This window comes from Zeus faber (genome assembly GCF_960531495.2).
Source record: "Zeus faber genome assembly, chromosome: 2".
Lineage (NCBI taxonomy): Eukaryota > Metazoa > Chordata > Actinopteri > Zeiformes > Zeidae > Zeus > Zeus faber.
Genome location: NC_137189.1, coordinates 19,862,091 through 19,884,361, shown reverse-complemented (window position 1 = coordinate 19,884,361; position 22,271 = coordinate 19,862,091). Strand labels below are relative to the sequence as shown.

Sequence of the window (22,271 nt, the reverse complement as noted above, 5' to 3'; positions counted from 1 at the left end):
CTTGGTCAATTCCGATTTTTGGACCCGCCAAATCTGATTTTGGCCGATTCAGAGTAATAAAAATATAACAAAAACACAAAGGAAATCGAATTTTCTTATTTGGTCTCATTGTGTATACAGTATCTGCTGTACATCAATGAAAAATCCATTGCGTGATCACGCTCACGTGATAGGACAGCTGCACATACGGACTACCGCTGTGATTTTCAGTTAACACAATAGTGAGATTGCTGATTTTGACCCTGTGTGCTTATTATTGTTCATCATTGACTATGGAACAATAACGTTCCACTTAAAATACAGAAATTATGGAAACTAGTTGTGGTGTTTCAATATCAAAATTGCAAGTCTGTACTAATTATTCTAACTTATCCATTCCAGACAGGATACCAGCTCTGTGATCATCAGAACAAGTTTAAGTTGAACTATTAGTAGTGATGAAAGGTAAAGAGTCGTTCAATTTTCCAACTCTTGGTTCGTTTGGTTCAGTTGGTGTTAAGCACGGTAAGCGAGGGAGGACTTCTGGAGGAACAATGAACGAGAGTCGTTTCGTCTCTGAGTTGCGAATGGAATTCTCCAATTCTGTCAAAATTATTTATTTGTGGTAATGCTGAGGTTCACTCGGGTGGAATGAAGAATGTAAATTAATCACATTCAATATGAATCACACCAAACGCCTTGACCTTTTTCGCCTTGGACTTATTTACCCCGCAGTCATTTTTGAGTTTGTGAGTCGAAGATTCACCCGCTCGCCGGAGCGACCCGAGTCATTTAAAAGATTTGTTCGCTATGAGAGAATTGTTCAGCAAGTCTTGGGTCACTACTGTTAGTCAGCAATAATAATAAGCAATAATAATAATAAGGAAAAACAAATTAAAAATTACGAACAACGGATCTGGTTGCATTTAGAAACAGGTGATCATGCACTTAAGTTCGATGCTGCTCCAATGGTCGATGCATGCTTTGATTGTTTTTAGCCTCTCATGTAAGTCGCTTTGGACAAACGTGTCTGCTAAATGAATTAATGTAAATGTAAATGTAATCTTCCTACAGTATATTATCAAGATTATTGGAGATGAGAAAGTTGTAGTGAAGTGTTTTTTTTGCATGATCTACTGAACTCAACCATCCCCAGCAAATAAAAGACGTTACCTCTCCGTTCTCCAGGGGGTGAATCTTGGAGTAGATGGACGTGCAGATGACCTCGTTGTCCCTGGTGTAGGACGGCGGCCCCGTCCGCGGGCTGACGTTGAAGCGCGTCAGGCACTCCGTATCCGTGATGGCGTAGTACTGCCAGGGTTCAAAGGTCACGCCGTCCAACGAGCGCTCCAAAATCCAGTTACCTGATGAGGGGAAATAACGATTAAATGCTCTGAAACGTGGCGGCGGGGACAGCAGGAAGGATCAATACACTACTGATGGAAATCCCTGGGGTCAGATCAAGCCACATCACTTTTTCAAACAGGGGTTGTTTTCTGATAGAACCCTCACATAATAAGGAGTCTTACCAAGGTTTTAGATATCAGAACACGATCCCATGATAAAATGGTACACAGACTGCATTCACATCCTACAGCCACTCAGTCAGTTATGCAGATTCACACAGCAGCAAAGCCAGCAATGTTCATGGGGAGCAGTTAGGGGTGACGTGCTCAAGAACACCTCAGATGACCTCGCAGATGACCTTTCTACCTTTCCACCTCCTGGCCTGGTGTTGGACCAGCAACACCGTGATATGCGTAATGTACTTTGTAAAAAAAAAAAGGACTTTCAAGATGTAATCTAAAAGAGTATTTGAGATGGCATAAAGGTTGGAAAAGGGAAGTCATAGATCTTAATCGGGTTCAACTCACAACTTCAGTGCTACAGCAATGAGTAACCACCCCCAACCCAAGAAAAGGGAAAACATACATTGACTTTCTAGATACTAATATGTACAGGGCTGCTGTTTACCTGGGCGGGGCGAGTTGGCAGCCTTGATGATGATATAGGCAATCTGGAAAACCTGAACAGCAAAGATAGATAAAGAGAAAAACAGAGAGTGCACAATGTATTAATAATGTCTCACGCACACAAACACTTCTCCATTTAACTAGTTTAGGAATTTACACTGAAACTGTGACAACAGATTGGTTGCTGGCACAACCAATGTTTTGGTGAATATTACCCTTTAGCTTTTCTGTGGGAATACTAGGCTGGTGTTTCCTCTGCCATGTGGGAGAGGGGCGGAATGTGAAGGGCTGCCAGATTCATTTTTTACAGTAAGTTAGAGGGATGGAAAACAGACAAACTGACTCACTGATCGGTCATAGATAGATAAAGAGATTCTAGATGGATAGATCTATATATATATATAGATGTTTTATAGATAGATAATTTTCCCTCTGTTCTCTCGATTTTGGAAACAGTGTCAAATTTCATAATAATCGAGAAAAAAAGGTGGTGTGTGTGTGTGTGTGTGTATGTGTGTGTGTGTGTGTGTGTGTGTGTTGGGAAAATTGTGTGTGTTTCATTGTAACCTTATAGCAGTCATTCAGATCCACCTCAAAGAGTTACTGTTCTCTCTATTCACACAGTACAGGATGATGATGATGATGTGTGTGTGTGTGTGTGTGTGTGTGTGTGTGTGTGTGTGTGTGTGTGTGTGTGTGTGTGTGTGTGTGTGTGTGTGTGTGTGTTCATTTGAGGAGCAGCAGGAAACATTGTGACAGCTTCAAGACAACAGGCGGCTTCAGTAGCTAAACATAGATGAATGCAAGTAGCTAGTGTATGTGTTTATGTGTGTATGTGTGTGTGTGTGTGTGTGTGTGTGTGTGTGTGTGTGTGTGTGTGTGTGTGTGTATGTGTGGGGGAGGGGGGTGTTGGTGGTCTTGAGGCTTGCTGTGTGTCACAAACTGCGTTTTGATCAAATCTGGATCAGAAGAGGATATTTTTTTACCCCTAAAATCCAACAAACAGCGTCAACAAAAATCCACAAACATAAATGTAGCAACGCAGAGAAAAGGATTTGTTTGGTGGGGGGGAAAGGATGAGCTCAAGATACTGCAGTGTTATGTACAAATAACAACAAAAATAGCTTCTTTACGCGTCGGAAAACCTTAATAAGTAGGTGGCTGAAAGGAAAACAAGCCGTAATATGTGTGCTTGATATTTATTATTCTTATTCTCAGCTCGCAATCATTGAACAGCAGAGAGGCAGCAATCAGGTCACAGAGCTGCGACTATTTAAAATGATATAGTTATGTTTATAAATATATATTGAGGGGGGCAACTCTGTTTTTCCGGGAGGGTTGGGGTGCCGGGGTGGTCCAGACCCCACCCCCCCCCACCCTGTAATTTCCACCCCTGTCCAGTTGTGAGAAGGTGGTTATTGGCAGGTGAACCCGCGCCAGGCTGACTGCCAGAGAGCGTCGGTGCCGGGGAGCAACCAATTAGGTTCCGGAGAGACTGAGACTCCCTACAAACTGTTTCAACAGTTCAGTTTTAATCAGAAGACACACACAAAACAAGTCAACAATCAATCAAGTTTATATTAATTTGTTTTTATATTTTTTTTATCACAAAATGTATTTTGATCAAACTTAGCTGGGTGGGCCTGGATGATAAGTTAGTGGGACCAGGCCCACCTAGGCCCAGCCACAGCTACGTGCCTGGTACAGTCCACCGACGATGGACACACACACACACACACACACACGCACACACACGCACACACACGCACACACATGCACACACATGCACACACACACACACACACACACACACACACACACACACACACACACACACACACACACACACACACACAGCAAATACTTTTCGTCGATACTATCGACTGCAGTTTTATCACAGACAGATGGTATTAATTCCTCTTTCTTTGAAAAGATTTGTGCTGGTCTCTGCCGCCAACAACAGAGCACTTCCCATGATTAGCGCTTAGCTTCAATGGTAGCGGATCCGGTGGGTTATTCAGATTGAAAGCGATTCCCATTCTAATGTGTTTGAATGCTGCGTAGTACACATAGCTGAACGGCTCGTTTTATGACATGTATTCTCACAAAAAACTGACTGGGTTTTCTCATTTCACAGTTTGTGTGTTAGTGGGCCCATCAGATACCCAAATTTCCAGTATGTGCACAAGCACTGAAAAATTGAAGTTTGCATAATGGATCACCTTTAAAATCATTGTTTTACCATTATCGTTTGTCATTTAGTATTTCAATACTGTCTTTGGGATTCTGCATTGGACAAAAAAGTACTTTTTTTTCCCACATTTCCGTGGTGCTGCCCGGTGCTTTTAATGACCGCTTATTTCCATCTCAAAACCGTACTGTTACTGATGGATATCACCATGATATACCAGGAAGTGCCTTTTGGCAGCAATCTTGCACAAATCAAGCCAAATGAGCACTTAAAATGTTTAAAAGGAAAGGCCCGATCCGTCCATTTAACTCACGTGCGTAGCTTGGTGTCCGGCGCTTAATCGGCCCATGAAGAATTTATTTTGTGTCGGTGTGATTTGGACACACACACACACACACACACACACACACACACACACACACACACACACACACACACACACACACACACACACACACACACACACACACACACACACACACACACACACACACACACACACACACACAGGCAGTGGTAAAACTGAACAGCTGGTGTTTACAGTCCACTTCCATGGAAATGTGTTAAAATCTCTCTCTGGTCTAGTAAGTGAGACTCACCCTCCAGATTCCAATTCACAAAGATCTAAAGCCAACGGTAGTCATTTAAAAGACATACTTTTAGTAACATTACACTCTGATAATAACTATAATCTGAAACGATTCAATGTTCCGCGTGGTAATTGTTATTAAGCTGAGCACAGGGACACAGCCATGAACACAATCCGACAAAAAGACAGATGCATTATAAAGGGTCTGGCTGGATGGCTACCATTTGGCGTTTCAAAGCCACGTTAACATCATTTGGAAGGGTAATAAACTTTCCTTTTGGCTCTGTCTTTAGAATACTTTCAAATACTAACAACTTCCTTCCTTCCTCCCTTCAAACTCAACCGTGGAGCGCTGGCAGTGCCTTTTAAACTAAAGCCACAAAGTAATCTGAGTTTAAAGGCCAGGTTTGCTATTCTTCCCCCCAGACCCAAAATGTCAGTTCATTGGTGGATCATTTATAAGGTTTATAAGAACGCTTATCACTTGAGAAACATACCACTCTGCTGCAGCTTCTCACTAAGCTTCATATGGGGTGAACGTTTAAGCCTTTAAATAACATGTTAAATCTAATTTTTAAGGGTAACTCACAATAGGTTGAAAAATAGAAACCCATCTGTTTGACGTATCAATATAATCCCACTGAGCTGAGGTGTCAGTGGTGCTGGTGCTGGTGGTAGGTGCACATCATAACTTTGGAAGCAATAGTAACAACTGTTGAAGGCTCCGCTCAAAAATAAAGGAAGAATGGAGGTCAGATGCCAAGCAGAGCAGCCCTAAAAAATACAGTAGAGTGGATAAATAAATGTATAATAATGCACCTCTGGGGTGCTTAACCACGCAGTCTAGACCTTGACTGAGACACATCTGCAGGCTATAGTGAACGTACAAGCCTCCGGATGAACCGGTCTGAAGGGCCACGGTGAAATGGTGTGTGTGTGTGTACAGTAGACACACACACACACACACAGGCAGAAAAATTGAATGGAAACAAAGAATACCTCAGACAGTCCAGGCTTTGATTGTCTGGCTGTTTATTTATTTAAAGACACTAAAAAGAATACAGGTACAACAACACACACACACACACACACACACACACACACACACACACACACACACACACACACACACACACACACACACACACACCCTTAGTTGGTAATAACCTGGTTTAAAACCTCTAAAATAACATAACAGCCTTTGGCCTGCCACAAAACAACAGATGCTGCAATCTCTCCCTTATTTGGGCTTTTTTTCCTCCGAGGGCAGCCCTGGGTTCTAGAGTATTCCGACACCTCTGGTGCATGTTCAAACGCCAGACCAGATTGTCTTTTTTTGATTGTTTGTTCAAACCTCAGGAACCTCAGGAAATCAGAAGGATTTGACCTTCTCGTCCTCACCCCGGTGAGGTTCACCCAAACCTGAACTGTTTTCTCTGAAACCACAACCAACCACAACCAAAAAAACAACGGAGTAGCAGTTTAAGAAACTCGGTCCAAGAGCTGCGTTAGTGGAGTCACTTTAGATCGGCCGTTATTGCTTTTAACCGCCATTTGTTTGAGAAGTTGTAACGTGTGCATATGCAGTATGTGCGTGTGTGTTATGAACACAGCTTTGACTGACAGCTCATTCATGGCCCTGATTGCCCCGAGCAACATCTGTTTCCTACCCACAGAGAAGCAGAACCCAGAGCAGTGATTTGACCGAGGCCATCAAACTGTCCATCAATCAGGCCGGCCACAGCTCTTTGCTAATAACTGCAATTTACCACGTCACCTAAAGCGAATACAAAAAGGAGAACACTGTTCAAATGGGAAGGTTGGTTTAACCCTTCGCTGTCACTGAAAACTAACAGCCCAAGGATGATGACGATGGACGATGAACAATGTTAGAGAATAATGGCTGCAGCGGCTCTTAATGGTCACGCAATCACTACAGACATCGACAGAGGAAATGACAACGTCTAAAAGCTATAAATTACACCTTACGACGCCGCGGTGTCAGAAGCTTGGGCTGAGTCACAAATGGTTGTCAACAAGGTTATTTGAATTATTAAAGTTTAAAGTCTTTGAGAAGAACTGTTGGAGTATTATATTTAGGCTAGAACTCACAAGCCAGTGACTTTTTGTTGAATCTAAATTTGAAGGGGAACACACATTCACATCAATTCTCACAGACACATCGCACACAGATGTAAGCCCCCCCCCACCGCCAACACACACACACACACACACACACACACACACCTTCCTCCCTCATTATTCAGTCTTTCAGTCCAGGGGGCTTCAGTGATAACAAGAAAGGAAATGAGGGTGGTGATGTTACAGACGATAACCACACACATGCACATGCGCGCGCACGCGCGCACACACACACACACACACACACACACACACACACACACACACACACACACACGCGAGAAAACACACTGTCATTTTCTGAGAGAGATGACTATGTGGTCGCAAGGGAAATTCAGCACTGTGGGGAGAGTAAATAGCTTTCTCTTGGATTGATAGACACACAAACAGACATATATACTATAAAAACACAAATACACACACAGCAAATGGCCTAGAGTATATAGAAAATAAGCCCAAACCAGCTCTGTTCACAGCTCATTCACACAAAATAATTCAAAATAAAAACTGAATTTCAGTCTATCATGCAACATCTCTCCTGTCAAAATATTTTTGATTTATTTTAACATTGCAGATGTTACAGTATGATACACTTATTGGATGGTAAATTAAATGGATCTGGGACTGGTGCTAACCACTGTGAAGTCAAGTTTGAGTTCCAATATTCTTTTAATATAGCATTGTTCTGTTTTTAACTGGCCACACTGTTCTACCATTTGCTGCTAATTTGTTTTATCACCTCACTTCTCTATTTATATACATTTTGTGTAACTTACTGTAATCTTATGTAATTACCACGAGCCTGGGCTGTGAACACTGCTGTAACATACTTTAAGTATTAAACGTAAAAGGACATGCCATACCCAGTGCCCGGACAGAAGTACAACTGTACCGTTTTTTCTGTAGAGTGCTCATGTATATCTGCGGTGTGGGGATGGTCTTACCTGTTTCTCGTTGGTTGATCTAACGAGTAGAAGGTAAAACCCCCATCCCCACACACACTCAGGATAGGAGCCTGTGTCATGAAATATGTCTCTCTGCTCCTGGGCTAATTCCAGCTGGCCCACTACAATAAACTGGTGTTAACAACCCCCCGTGTTCTGTGTCTCTGTGCCCGAGGGCCCTGAAATTGCCACATGGATGGCATGTGGTAGGTGAAACAGCCACACTGGCACCTGTACAGGGACTCGGGGAAGGGACACAGAGGGGCTGTCCGAAGACGCCGTGGAGTGGCCAGTGGGTCAACGGGTGGCCCCAGCACCAACCCTCTACCGGCTGGCAGCAGCAGCAGCAGCACCCACGGGTAACCGCCTGCAGCTAGCTCCTCCGCCCAGCAGCCACTGCAAGGACCATCCAGCAGTCCAGCAGCCAGGCCAACTCTCTGAGCAGCCCCCGCAACAGCCAAGTCTGGCCAAGCCTTCACCAGCCAGCACACAGCCCAAGGCCCCATGAAGGGAGAAGGGGGCAGTCTGTCGTTGCCCTGGGGAAGGAGGCTGGTCGACTATGCTGCTCCAGGGAACCAGGTCCTCTGGAAGGGAACCAGTTAATTTTCCTTTGAACATTTGTGACCCACCGCAGCCAAACACGCATTGTCGCGCATTTCTAAATTCTCCACGAGCCGCCAAATAAGTTGAAAAAAACATTCTAGAAGGAAAATTTGATTTCTCCAAATTTGTTTTTCTTTGTGTATCTTTTATCTCTCGACGTATTTTCAAAACCGAGTTAGATTTATAAATAGTAGATAAATGTTAAACCATTGCGTTGAATATTCCCATAAGATTAACACAGATTGAGTTTTCTTTAAAGCGACCGTCCAGGTGAAAATCATTCCTACATATTCCATGTGATGTGAAATCACAATGTGAAACCGTTTAGATAGAGTTCAACCTTATAATCGTACTAGTTTTACACACACACGGATACATTATTGTGTAGGTGGCGTATACCTACGAAGAAGGAAAGCTGACGTCACTTCCGTAAACAGGTAGTTAAAGCACAGGATGAGGAGTCTTCGGTTTCACTTGTCTGTGAAACTTTCATCTCCGTGCTGTTATGGATTACGAGAAGCGGGTGGCGGAAGCTCTAAATCATATCGCAGACCTTAATCTGACCAGTGCAATAGATCCTTGTCAGTGTAAGCAGCTTGTAGTGGACTACATTTTCCGCGATGATAGTAAAAACAGCGACACCGAGAACAATATTGATGCTGAATCTGATATTGGCGTTATCCCGGACTTGGAGAACATTTAAAACAGCGGATTTCAACCTGAATGTGACCATGAAACTGAATATTCAGAAGAACCACCCGAGACGACCGACGATACGCCCGTTGTTGTTACAACGGAAGAAGTTCATGGCATGATGAACAAGTAGCAATGGACAGGATTCTGAAGTTTACCTGCAAATGTGGCCAGGGGTGAAAAGAAAACGGCAGGCTTGACCAGGAATCATGTACAAAAGAAGCTGGATCCTGATTTTATCTCTAGATCACGCTACATGATAGCAGCCTTAACAAAGCAGGAAACAGACATGTTTATCATGGGACAGCAATCGGAGATTTCAGACAACAAGAAAATGCCAACCAAAAGAAAGAAAGAACGGTATGGTGTGTGGGATGGTCTGGTTTGAGCAGCCTGACCTGTATCTAGGTGAATGGAATCAGAGTGGCTGTATACCTGTTGGCTGGTCTAACAAGCAGCAGGTAAAACCCCCATCCCCACACACACTCAGGATAGGAGCCTGTGTCATGACATTATTCTATCTGATTCTGGGCTAATTCCAGCTAGCCCACTCTCCACAATACACTGGTGTTTACAATCCTCCGTCTTCTGTGTCTCTGTGCCGGAGGTCCCTGAAACAGCACTTGGGTGGTGGGCGGTAGGCGGAACAGCCACAATATCCTATACATATAAAATGTATAGGTGATGTCCAAAGAAGATGGCCATCTGTTATTTGGGAACTGAAGCGAATAACTCTAACCCTTTTTAGTGTGTGAAATCACAAACTTTCCATCACGGACCCCTAGGTGGAAACGGACCGCAGCTTGAGAACCAATGTATGCGTACCATTGTATGAGCTCATGTGATTTAATTATTATTATTTATTTTTTTTCCTCATACAAGCATCCTGGTGTTACACAAGATAGCACCATCTCACACCCAGCAGGATTTTATGATTGTGGCATTGTGGCAGTTTCACCTGCCACACGCCACCCGAGTTGCGTTTTCAGGGCCCTCCAACACAGAGACACAGATGATGGAGTAGAAAACACCAGTTTATTGTAGGGACGGGGCAAGCTGGAACAAGCCCAGAGCAGATGGAATACATGTCATGACAAGGGCTCCACTCCTGTGTGTGTGTGGGGATGGGGGTTTGACCGGTTGCTCATTGATTGGTCTAACGAGCAACAGGCATATACTGGAGCCACCCTGATCCTGGGCCCAATTACCTAGATCTAAGACAGTTTGTCGCAGCTCAAACCACACCAACCGCACACCACAAACATTATTTGACATTTTTGGCATTTACAAGAAGTAACACAAAGGGGCGATTTCACAAACGTATTGCATGACTTTTGTGGCCATGAAACCGGTGCAAATAACAGAAAATCGAGTCTAATTCTCAACGCAACAGCAAACGGTGAAATGCACCACCACACAAGTAGTGTCTTGATGTGCCGATGCTATTTGCGCATATTTAAATGAGGTATTATTCATACATTTAGTGCAAAATTGGCCCCTTTCTATGCAAATGAGCCTCGTTGCAAATAGTGTCCGATTCACAAACACTGGCGCTAATAGCCACATGCAGTTAGGGTGAAATTATTACCTTCTGCTGAGACCGGGTGGTAACTGTGAGACAAAAAAAGAAAATAAAAATAGGCAGTGCTGTGCGATCGTCTTCAGCAAGCTGGTGCAACTGAAGTGCATTTATAAGGGATGTCAGGCCCAGACTTTCCAGTGATCTGTAAATAATATTTTGACATTGTTATTATAATTATTATTACTGTCACGACATCCGAAGGTAGCGGAACAGGCAGAGGTCCATGGTGGTTTTCAAAACGCACTCCAAAAGAAATTTTTTGAAAATTTGTAAAAAACAACTAAAAGTTATGGGGAATAGGGATAAAGTGGTCAAAATTGGCATTGAACCACAGATGCCGTCAAACCTTAAAGAACCATGGACAGCTCCGTAGGCCGCTGCCTTTTTGGTTCAGCGCCCTGGAACTTTGTGGTAGAGCAAAATATATAAAATGAACTGTTATCATTTTTACATTGTGATATTAAGATTCTGTGAGAACTAGATTTTCTTAAGTGAAAATGTAAATATATACACATTTTATTTATGCAAAAAATTAGCTGTGTGGAAAGAACTATTTAAATGATTTATAGTCACTGCACATAAACCTAAAAATACTAAGTAAAACCCCTCCACCCCCTCAAATTTCCAGAGGGTGTACACTGGTGGTAAAATCTGGTGATAAAAATTCAGGTTGTCACACTCCTTCCCCCTGAGAGAAGGATGAACTTAGAAAGGCTTTTGCTTTCTTTTTGTTCCACCTTATTTCCGTTTCCACAAATGGACTTTATGTGCTAATATTTTTTTGCTCACTTTTCAATAATGCTACACTCCTCCATACCTAAGGCAGGGAATCCAGGGAAATCTTCCTTTATTGCTTTCCTCTGAAAATATTTTGAGGATCCGTCAACGCTGTTCTCTGTCCATCTCCTCAGCTGTGGGATAGCATGAATTGAGTTGGGCCATACTAACAACACAAAGGTCTTCTCCAGTGTCTTCCATGACCACCTCAAAGTTTAAAGGACCGACCTTCCTAGTGACACGATATAGACCTTTCCACCATTGTGCGTCTTTGGTGGCTATCTTACCATGTTTTGGTCTATAAGCAATATAAACTAATCACTACTCCAAGAGGTGGATAATCACCACAGGTGAGACACATAAACACAGAAACATCAGACAACAACATGTATTGAAACACAGTTAAATAAGTCCAGGAAAACTGGAACAGTAATTGGGCACGTGGCCTCTTCATGTCATAGTTATAGTAGGTATAGCAGTAAATGAGGGAGGAAAGGAGAAGGATGCAACCAGGAGGGTGTTGGGGGTGTGCTCAAAGCAGGTGCTGGTGGTGTGCGTCTGCCTGTGATGAGACTGCCTGTATGTGTGTGTGTGTGTGTGTGGGGGGGGGGTGAAGTGAAGTGTGTGAAGTGTCTACCGCAGAGTGTAGGGGACTGTCTCAATTGGTTCTGGAGTACAAGGTCGGTATTCTATTGTATCGCCTCCAAGCAGCGGAAAAGGCCCCGATGCCACCACTGAGGCCCGTGGCCATACAGACACCTCACGGCCGCCAGAGAAGCCGGAAGCCCATGGAGCAACACCCACACCTGGCCCCAAGGTACATAACCCAGTCCCGGAGCGGACGAGGAGACCCTGCACCCCTGAGGCTGCCCGATATGTGGGCCCTCCACCAACCCCGGCACTCGGGTCACCTGCTGCAGAGAAGCCGTGCAGCGAAGCAAAGGCCAACAGCCGCCCCCCGCACCCCAACCCACAACCACGACAGCAAGCAGCCTCCTAGGGGCCCAGGAAGGAGTCCTCTAAGCAAGTCAGACCCTGGTCTGGTGGAGTGTTGTGAGGATTTTTGTGCAAATGTATGTGTTCTAAGCTGATATGAGTAGAGAGCAACACACAGAGGGCACGCAGCATATTCACTTGCGCACACAAATAGGATGTATGTGGACATAGGACGCGAATAAAAATGAATATGCCTATGAAATAAATCCTGAAATAAATTTGGAAAACAGAGCAGTTAGTTTTTTTTATTTTATTTTGAATGTTTGAACAAAACGATTTTTGATTTTACTTTTGATACAGAGAGTTGGTCGTTTAGTCAGCACATTTTAAGATCCCTAGCTTGCACATGTGTGTAAATAGCCTTAATGACTGTAAATTCCAATTTAAAAAATGAAAAAATATATATTTTTTTTTTCCAGGGGCACAGTGCCAGTGACTGCCCCAGTATGGCAACCATGTCGGACAATATTACCCGCAAAAATACGGGAGAATATCGAATCTGCTTGTGATTTCGAAGTTCAAAATCGAACGCTCATTTCGATTTCGAATTGGAATCGTGACCCGCCCTAATAAATATACTATATGCCAGTGTGGGGTTGGTGTGGTCATCAATCTACTGTTCCAGATCCTCATTTTAAGGCCAGTGCATGTGCATGTGTGTGTATTTTTGTATTTGTGTTTAAAGGCTGTAAAGTTTATACGGTCACTGTATCTCGGCAATAAAGTGTGTGTGTGTGTGTGTGTGTGTGTGTGTGTGTGTGTGTGTGTGTGTGTGTGTGTGTGTGTGTGTGTGTGTGTGTGCGATAGGAGTGTACATTTCTATCGGCGGTGACAGGTGTGATTGATGGACCTTGGAGTCATTAACATGTCAAGATGGCCGCCCCTCCACTTCCTGTCCACTGGCATAATTACATTCTTTGTGATGGATTGAAGGCCAAAAGGAAAGAGAAAAACTCACTCACCTTCCTCCTTCTGTCTTTCATTTTTCTCTGTCTCATTCGTCAACACATCGCTTGAGTTCAAATCTAATAATTTATTTTTCCATCTCATATGGCCGACTGGCATCAATTTCCTAAATAAATTCTGTAACTGCTGTCATTATGTAAAAAGTCTGAGGCATTAGCAAATTATTTGCAAGTTTCTGAATCTTAGTCTGATATCTGATGTTATTCTTAACTGTAAATTTTTCTGTTTTGTCCCAAATGGCTTGCAGTAAGTAGCGTACATATAACACGTTATAACAGATATAAAACATACGATTATAAACAAAACGAGCTGATACAGCTTGGTGCCCATCACCAAATTTTCGAGAAGAGAATACTATTCAAAATGGACATACTTTGACATAAATACAATGAACTGAGCTTTACAGCATTAAAAAAACATTTAGTGTGTGAGCCTGCATTGGGCCTCCACCTCTATCTCCACCTGCCTGCCGCCCTGCATAGTTATTGGAACCAGCAGACCTTGAAAGTGTCTGATGAATTTTATTAAAGCTGTATATTTTGGGTAGCAAATTTTTGACTTTATATATATTTTTTCCACTTCCCACACTGTTGCTTAATCCCTATGTTTGACCGTTTAAGTTTTGGATTTCTTTCTTGTAACAATTAATAAAATTAAATTAATTAAAGTAGACTTTCAATTATTAGGCAAATTGTTGCATAGTGAAGTTAGTGTATGTACTCAATTTGTGTGTGTGTGTGTGTGTGTGTGTGTGTGTGTGTGTGTGTGTGTGTGTGTGTGTGTGTGTGTGTGTGTTCCACTCATATTGTCACTCTCTGATTCACAATAAGGCATCTCTGACATCACTACTGGTTAATATAATCCCAAAACGCAATCTTTCCAGTTTGACAAGGCAGCCGCCCACAGACCTGTTCATGCTTAATGATTTAATAACTGACAGCAGACAAAGTCTTTCTTAGTGGCACTCGCAGGGAAAAATGGACCGAACTGCCATTGTATTGATAATTAGACAAAGTTGGACGATAAAATTGGAGCTAAAGATCCATAATCTTGATTTTCGCTTTCAGCTGTTTTAATCCCCAGCATGACTACATTGTAGTGATTAGTATAAAATATTTTTATGTTTGTCCGGCCAGAAAATAGTCAGTTTTAGATGAGGTAAGACTAAAAACTATTGTCAAAAGCTAGTGAAGTATTTGCAATTTCAACACAGAGATGCAAATTGACAAAGAATGCATTGGGGATCAACTGCGGCTGCTATCTGTTCAGTCTTAGCATCCGATTCACACAAGATATTGCGCTAATGATATGACAGCACAAACACGCCCATAAAATAAAAAAAATAAAAAAAACATTATACTTTTAGATTACAATTAAATAAAACATTTATTTATTTATTTATAAATAAATAAATAATATTATTTCAAACCTGTGCTGTCAGCATGCTGGGCATACAACACAGAGTATTTGTATGCTATTGCATCTAGGACAGAGTTAGTCTGCAAGTAGATTTCAACTTCTCAACCTGCAATTAAACTCTTTAGTAATTCTTAAATCATCAAGTATTGCTGCAATAACTCTGTCCTGTGGACGATCTGTAGGATGACAAGAGCACGGTTTTTTGTTATACAGAGCCGCCACCAACCCCCCTCTTTGGAGAACTATTTTTCAATTTTTGGGTCTATAAACAACTAATCACGACTCCAAGAGAGGGAGATTCACCACAGGTGAGACAATTAAACATAGAACCAAACAATACTAACGGGGAAAACAGAAATATCGGACGACAACATGTATTGAAAAGGTTAATGAGGTCGAGGAAAACTGGAACAGCAATTGGGCATATGGCCTCTTCCTGTCATAGTTATGGCAGTAAATGAGGGAGGAAGAGGGTTGTAGGGTTAAGAGTTTATATCTTATAATCATCGCAGGGGATTAAACGTCATAAATATATACGCTTCTAACGACAACTGACACACACCAGAGTAAGTTCTACAACATACAAAGCCAATAACATCACTGTCAGAATTTGTACTTTACTGTGTATACAATTTGCAGTAGGATTGATGGTAAAAGGGGAGGAGAGAAGTCCAAATGGAGGAAAAAGCACAACAACTAGTGCAAGAAAAAATGTTTTATTGAGCAGTAATTGGACAGAACAAGAGAAGGCCAAATATAGCAATGAGGAGAATTTGAGAAGTCTAGTCATTACAAGATTTGATATCTAAGTCTAAATATCTAAGTGCTTTTACACATGCAGTCTTTTTTGTTTAGGAGTTACGTGTGAACTGGAGACATTTACCAATACGGGAAAATCGAACTCTGGAAAAAGAGCGGCTCAGGACATTTTCTTGGGCGATGACTCAAACACCAGCAACGTTAAGATGTTCCGTTGTCATAATGAACAAGAAAATCACAGCATTATCCAGGCAGATAAAGAGATTCGTTGGCAACTCTCACTTAGACTGATGTTCACGACAATACGAATGTGTACATAAGGCCCAGGTGATCACCAAGCTGGAAAGGCTAAGGATGACATTTGTAAAAAATGCTCACATCACTACAACAAAAATGATGAACAACTTAATTGAGTGGCCAAAACATTCAACTCTCTGCCTGTCTATCAGGGGGACCGGAAATTCCATGAAGCCTATGTAGCCATAACTAGCAAACTGAGTCCACAACAAAGACCCAAAAGAGCAGCTCCATCAGGGCTAGCAGTGCTAACATGCCAAAGCGGTCCAGGGTGAAATAAGATCAATTGAAAAAGACATTGAAGAGACATGAAGGAGACTGACGCTGAAAGTAACTGAAAGAAACATCTAACCCTTAAGCCATCTCCCATCATGAGGAGTTTGCTTTGAAAATCGCATGGTTAAATACACTTAATAGACATAATGTAAGGACATAATGATATACCCCAACATCAGTTGTAAGCTGTGAGTGGCCATTTCAGAAAGAAAGGAAGCAGTGTTAAAAAATGACTTAACCTGGATGTAAAGGCCCTTCACTGAAACTAGAACATCACGTGTGTGTGTGTGTGTGTGTGTGTGTGTGTGTGTGTGTGTGTGTGTGTGTGTGTGTGTGTGTGTGTCTCTACCTGTTTCAGGTCCAGTGTGACAGTCACGAGGTGGTACTCCATCCCATTCTTGATAGAGGGACTCTGCCACCAGCGATTGGTACCGTCTATGGCATATTCTATAGGGTGACGTTCTGCACACACAAGCACACAAGCACACACACACACACACACACACACACACACACACACACACACACACACACACACACACACACACACACACACACACACACACACACACACACACACACACACACACACAATAGCATCAAAGCACAATAGTTTGGATATTGATTTCATTTTAATTTTCTTTGAAATTCTGTAAAGTCATAGAAACATTATTCAGATGTGGTTTATAGACAGAATATCAAAAGGGAAATAAATGATTTTGCCCTTTAAACTTTCCACAAATATAAACAAAAATCCTTGACTTTTTAACCAGAGTGTGCCCAGGACAAAACTACAACCTTGTTTTAGAAAGTAAAACTATGTGAACTTCCAGTTTGACGAGGCAGTGAGCAGAAGCACGAGCGAGGGGCACCGTTTAAACTTTTCAAATACTTTCCAAATCAAACAAGCTGTCGATACTTTTTCAACCGATTCACATTTTTGTAGGGCTGCACAATTAATCCTATATTAACCGTTATGTCCATATTGGCCTCCACAATCAATGGATCCTGGCCGGGGACACGTTTTTTTCCCCCATCTGTGCCATCTCAGCGTCCGATTCATTGAAGACATTGTCAAATTCCTCCGTTTCCAGGAGAAAGAAAACGTTTTAAGATGGGCTCCCAGTGAAGAGTGTACCCGGACATCAGCGTCTATATGGCCAAAAAACAAGCTGCCTTCGATGCTTTTAAAAACTCTCTTTACCTGAAAGGAATCAAATTCCGCCTACTGCATCCTGCCCGTCTCCAGGTTTCGCTCCGAACTACTGCTTTGACTCTCTCGCAAAAAGCCCAGGACTTCCACACGGGCCTGACCTGGACTAAATGTACGTTAAAGCAAATGGAAATTCATAAACGGACAGTTCTGGAAATGGTCCTCTCTAACGTCTCTCCAAGTTTGTATGCAACTAAATAACCTGAGGTGGATCCAAGGTGAAGAATAGATATATTTGACAGTCAGCACTTGCATTGCAATTTAATTTTCTTTGAAGTTACTATTCTAACATGTGTATCTGTCTGTATGGCAGGGTCCAGGACAGCAACCGGTGGGGTGTGTTCATTTGTTCTCTGTTCTGAAAGTTTTCTTTTTGGGCATTTTAGGTGTAAGGTCCTACAGGTTTGTCTTTGTCTTTGTTATTTTTGTTATTCCCCCCCCCCCCCCCCTCCTTCCTTCAACGAGGCACTATGATACCTCCTCCATATAGCCTCTTGTTTGACTACGGCTGATGTAAAAAAAAATGGAGCAGCATGTCTTGAGATTTGTCTCTTGGAATGTTCGAGGGATCGATGGCCCTGTCAAGAGAGGTAGAATATTTTCCAACTTAAAACATCTGACCGATCAACACCAAAATTGCCTTCTTAGGAGAGACTCATCTGACCACCAAGGATCATCATACTGTCATGGTTTGGCCAAACCCTTCAATCCAATTTTTGTATCAAAGCAGTTATTTACATTTTAGTATTTTTAGTACAGTTATTTTAATACATTTAAAAAAGTACAGTTTAGCCCAATTAATGTTATAGCTGACCCTCAAGGCCGTTTTGTAATAGTTTCAGGTTCCCTCAATAATGTCGCTGTTGTTCTTGTTTATCTCTATGCATCCAGCTGGGATGATGAAGCATTCATTGGAAAGGTTATCTCATTTTTACCTTTTACCTGATCTAAACTCCCACCATTTAATTTTGGGTGGTGACCTTAAACTGTGCAATGCACCCAGTGTGAGACAAGTCTTCTCCAAAACGGGATTCCCCTTCTAAAATGGCCAAAGCAATTTCATAATTTATGAACCAAATAGGAAGCATGGACCCCTGGCACTTTCTTTATCCTAATAAAAAAAACAACTTTTTGTTTTACACTCGGGTCCATAAAATATTTTCAAGAATCGATTTCTTCTTTATTGATGATTATTTTCTCTCTGCTGTCAACAGCACTGAATACTCAACTATAGTGATATCTAATCACGCTCCATTGTTACTTGACCTCTCGTTCAGACCTGATGATAGATTATGTGAAACAATTTCCAAAGTGATTTCCTTATAACTAATAACTCTGACCTCATATCCCCATCTCTACTTTGGGAGACAAGGGGGTATTCCGAGGAGAGATTATATCTTATTCTTCAAGCCAAAAGTAATTGAAAAAACAAAAACAGTAACTGCTGACAGAAGGTATAACAGAATTTGAGTTGTCAGTGTCTCTATCCCCTGAATTAGATTAAAAAAAAAAAAAAAAAAAAGGCAAAATCTCCAGATGAACTACGGCTTACAGTAGTAACTACAGTCTCAACACAGGAGACTGAAAAGTAACTTTTACGATCGTGTGGATTTCTTTATCGGCATGGTGAGAAGGCAGGACGTCTTTTGTCACACCAAATTAAGAGCCAATCGGCATCCCAGCAAATGAAAGAAACAAGGAGCCCCTCAGGTGAACTCACAGTAATCCCATCTGTTTTTAATCAAACCTTTAAAACATTATATACCCCACAATCCCCTGCTGATTATACAGACATGATAAGGCTTCTTGACAACCTGGAATTCCCATCCATAACTCCCATTCATTACGGTTTAAAGGTTGATGGATCAACCTTTAAACCGTAATGAAATAACAGACTCGATTAAACTAATACAAAGTGGCAAGGGCCCCGGTCCAGGTGGCGATCCAATAGAGTTGTATAAAAGAAAATACTGATAAATGAACCCCCCTCCTTTTAAAAATGTTCAGTGATTCTCCGGACCTTCTCTGGCCTTGCCTCAAACTCTCACTGAGGCTTCAATAACGGCACAATTAAAACCAGGTGAGAAAATTCTGATTGCAGTTCTTATCGCCCCATCTCTCTTTTAAATGCGGACTATAAAACATTAAATCACCAGAAAAACCGACACTCCTTTTCTAATATTTGTTGCCTTCTCAATATTCTCTTCCCTCCAGCATCCCGAGACACCAGAGGCGGTGGTCTCTTCGGATGCGGAGAAACCATTCGATTAGTGGTAGTGGCGGTATTTATTTGACTTTCTTAAGAGGTGTCGCATTGGTTTGGATAACACAGTGGATAACGCTTTTATATTCTTCACCTCAGGTAAGTACTAATGGGATGAAATCACAATGGTTCACAACTGGTAGAGGGGCTCCCTTTGAGCCCGCTGTTATTTGCTGTGGCGATCAAAGTTTTATCTATCGCACTTACATCTGCCAATTTGAGTCAAGGAATTCTCAGATGAGGTTCGAACACACGCTTTCTTTCTACACATACGATTTATTATTGTTTATTTCTGACCTTTCTTCACCCAGGATCAGGAGAGTTTTTGCAAAGGCTTAGATCTGTAGGAAGACTGGCGCTTCCTAACCTAAGACATTATTATGGGGCAGACAATGTACACAAAATGACTCTGGATCCAGGAACTGACATTAAGTTAGAGTGAATTTGAAGCCAAATCCTGTCCTTCTACTTCACTTTTGGCTTTGCTTTCATCTCATCTGCCCATTTGGCCATCCCAATTTTCCTGTAACCCAATTGTTGTTTCATTTTAAGAATCTGATTCCAATTTAGACTTGCTTTTGTACTCTAACCACAGACCCACACACAATAACCATCTCTTTCTCCCTCCCGGCCGGCCCTGTGATTAATTACATAGTTAAAGACACTACAGGACAAATGAAGCACCATTGATGTACAATCTGCCAATACATGACATTACATTTCAAATGATGTACAGTGATCTTTTGTTTTATTATTGACTTAACCACTATGTTCAGAAGGAAGGATTGGTTATTTATTATTATTATCCATTATCCTTTTTTTTTTGTTGTTGTTGTATTCGTGGATTTTTTGTGTAGGACCATGGATGAGGAAAGGTGGGGGGGGGGGGTGAATAATATGGTAAAAATGAATGGTTATTGTATTTCCTTGTATCTGTTAATTGAATAAATGTTTATAAAAAGGAAAAAAAAAAAAAAAAGAAAAACATTTCTATTTCATATTTCTGACTGACTTTTTACTGGTAATCCTCACTTAAAGACCGAGTTCCATTCCTACGACCAGGTCGATGAGCAAATTAGAGGATAAGCGAGGAAGCGTGTTATTTCACAGTAAGGGGGCGTGGCCATTGCGAACGCTAGTGTAGTGAATACTGACGGACGGTGGGAACGAGACTGAGAACGGTGATAAGATCAGATGTATACAGTGTATATAATATATAAAGTATATATAGTTTATATGGGGTATGTAGTATATATGGTATTTATAGTGTATATAGGGTATATAGTATATATTGTGTATATAGGGTATATAGTACATATAGTGTATATAGGGTATATATAGTGTATATAGTAAATATAATGTATATAGGGTATATCATATATATAGTATATAGAGTGTATATAGGGAATACATAGTATACTGTATATAGGGTATATAGTATATATAGTATATATAGTGTATATAGTATATATAGCGTGATGCGCCATGAGATGCTTGATGCTGAGACACGCCGCGGTATTGTAAGCAGCGCATATTTTTAAATCCCCGCATTTGCCTGCAGAGTGCTACTTGATACTTACTTACATACTTGCCGCCATGTGCATGAAAGAAAAACCCTCATGGAATTGAATGAGGTTTAATGAAATAAAATTGGATTAAATGTCTCATTATAGAGCATAGTTAGGCCCAGCAGGCCTGTGTGTGTGTGTGTGTGTGTGTGTGTGTGTGTGTGTGTGTGTGTGTGTGTGTGTGTGTGTGTGTGTGTGTGTGTGTGTGTGTGTGTGTGTGCGTGTGCGTGTGTGTGTCTGTTACCGCTTACACGTAGGTTTTGGGTTGTTTTTTTTTCCATTTCAGCTTCACTGGCAACTGCTATTACCGGGCTACTTAAAGTTGACATATTCCTTTCATTAAATACCTAAGCTATTGCGGCCGTATGAAAGAGGCGTGTCATTTCGTAAATGCTCTCCACGCCACACTTCCATTTTTCTCTCTCTTACCTTTACAATGCATACTACAACCAGTGAAATATAATGATGTGCAAACGCTGGAGAGTACGTTAGTGCACGCTATTTTGCGGTGACAAGCAACAATGTTGGTGGGCGGGTCAGTGCAAAGTCATCAACCCGCAAGGAAGTGGTACGGCTATGTGACGATGCAGCATGTCCAAAAAGCCATTGTTCTTTTTACTCACATACTCGCTGCGCTGTACACACATGTGGTATGGAGTGCACTGTTGAAGGCCAAGTGTATGCAAATTATGCCTCAAAATGACTGGCTGCAATCTAGGATCAATGTCAGACCTGGGACCAAACTCTACTTGAGATCCCTTGTTTCATTTGGTGGTTTCTTCGGAGAGGAACTGTTGGACTGTTGGACAGATCACCCTATCTGGACCTGACTGGAAATTATGAAGCATTTGGGAGAACTTGGAACAAATGAACTTTATATAATTCAGCCGTATTATTTTGGAAAACACACTCAACAAAACAAGAAAACCTCTTACCAAATGGAAGGGCCTCTTTTGGTCACGATTCGCAGCCTTTTTTTAAATATTGTATTTAACTTTGTGGTGGCTTGAAAAGCCACCTGGTATCTAACGCTAATGTGCA

The 22,271-nt window shown here is 41.7% G+C and overlaps 1 protein-coding gene across 1 annotated transcript in view; it reads right to left on the bottom strand.

Moving 5' to 3' along the window:
• The window catches only part of lama2 (laminin, alpha 2), a 207,320-nt gene that overhangs the window by 143,408 nt on the left and 41,641 nt on the right, over positions 1 to 22,271 (bottom strand). Inside the window, 3 exon segments of the mRNA XM_080021184.1 lie at positions 1,153 to 1,343; positions 1,954 to 2,005; positions 16,536 to 16,648. Of these exon segments, the coding sequence (XP_079877310.1) occupies positions 1,153 to 1,343; positions 1,954 to 2,005; positions 16,536 to 16,648 (356 nt within the window).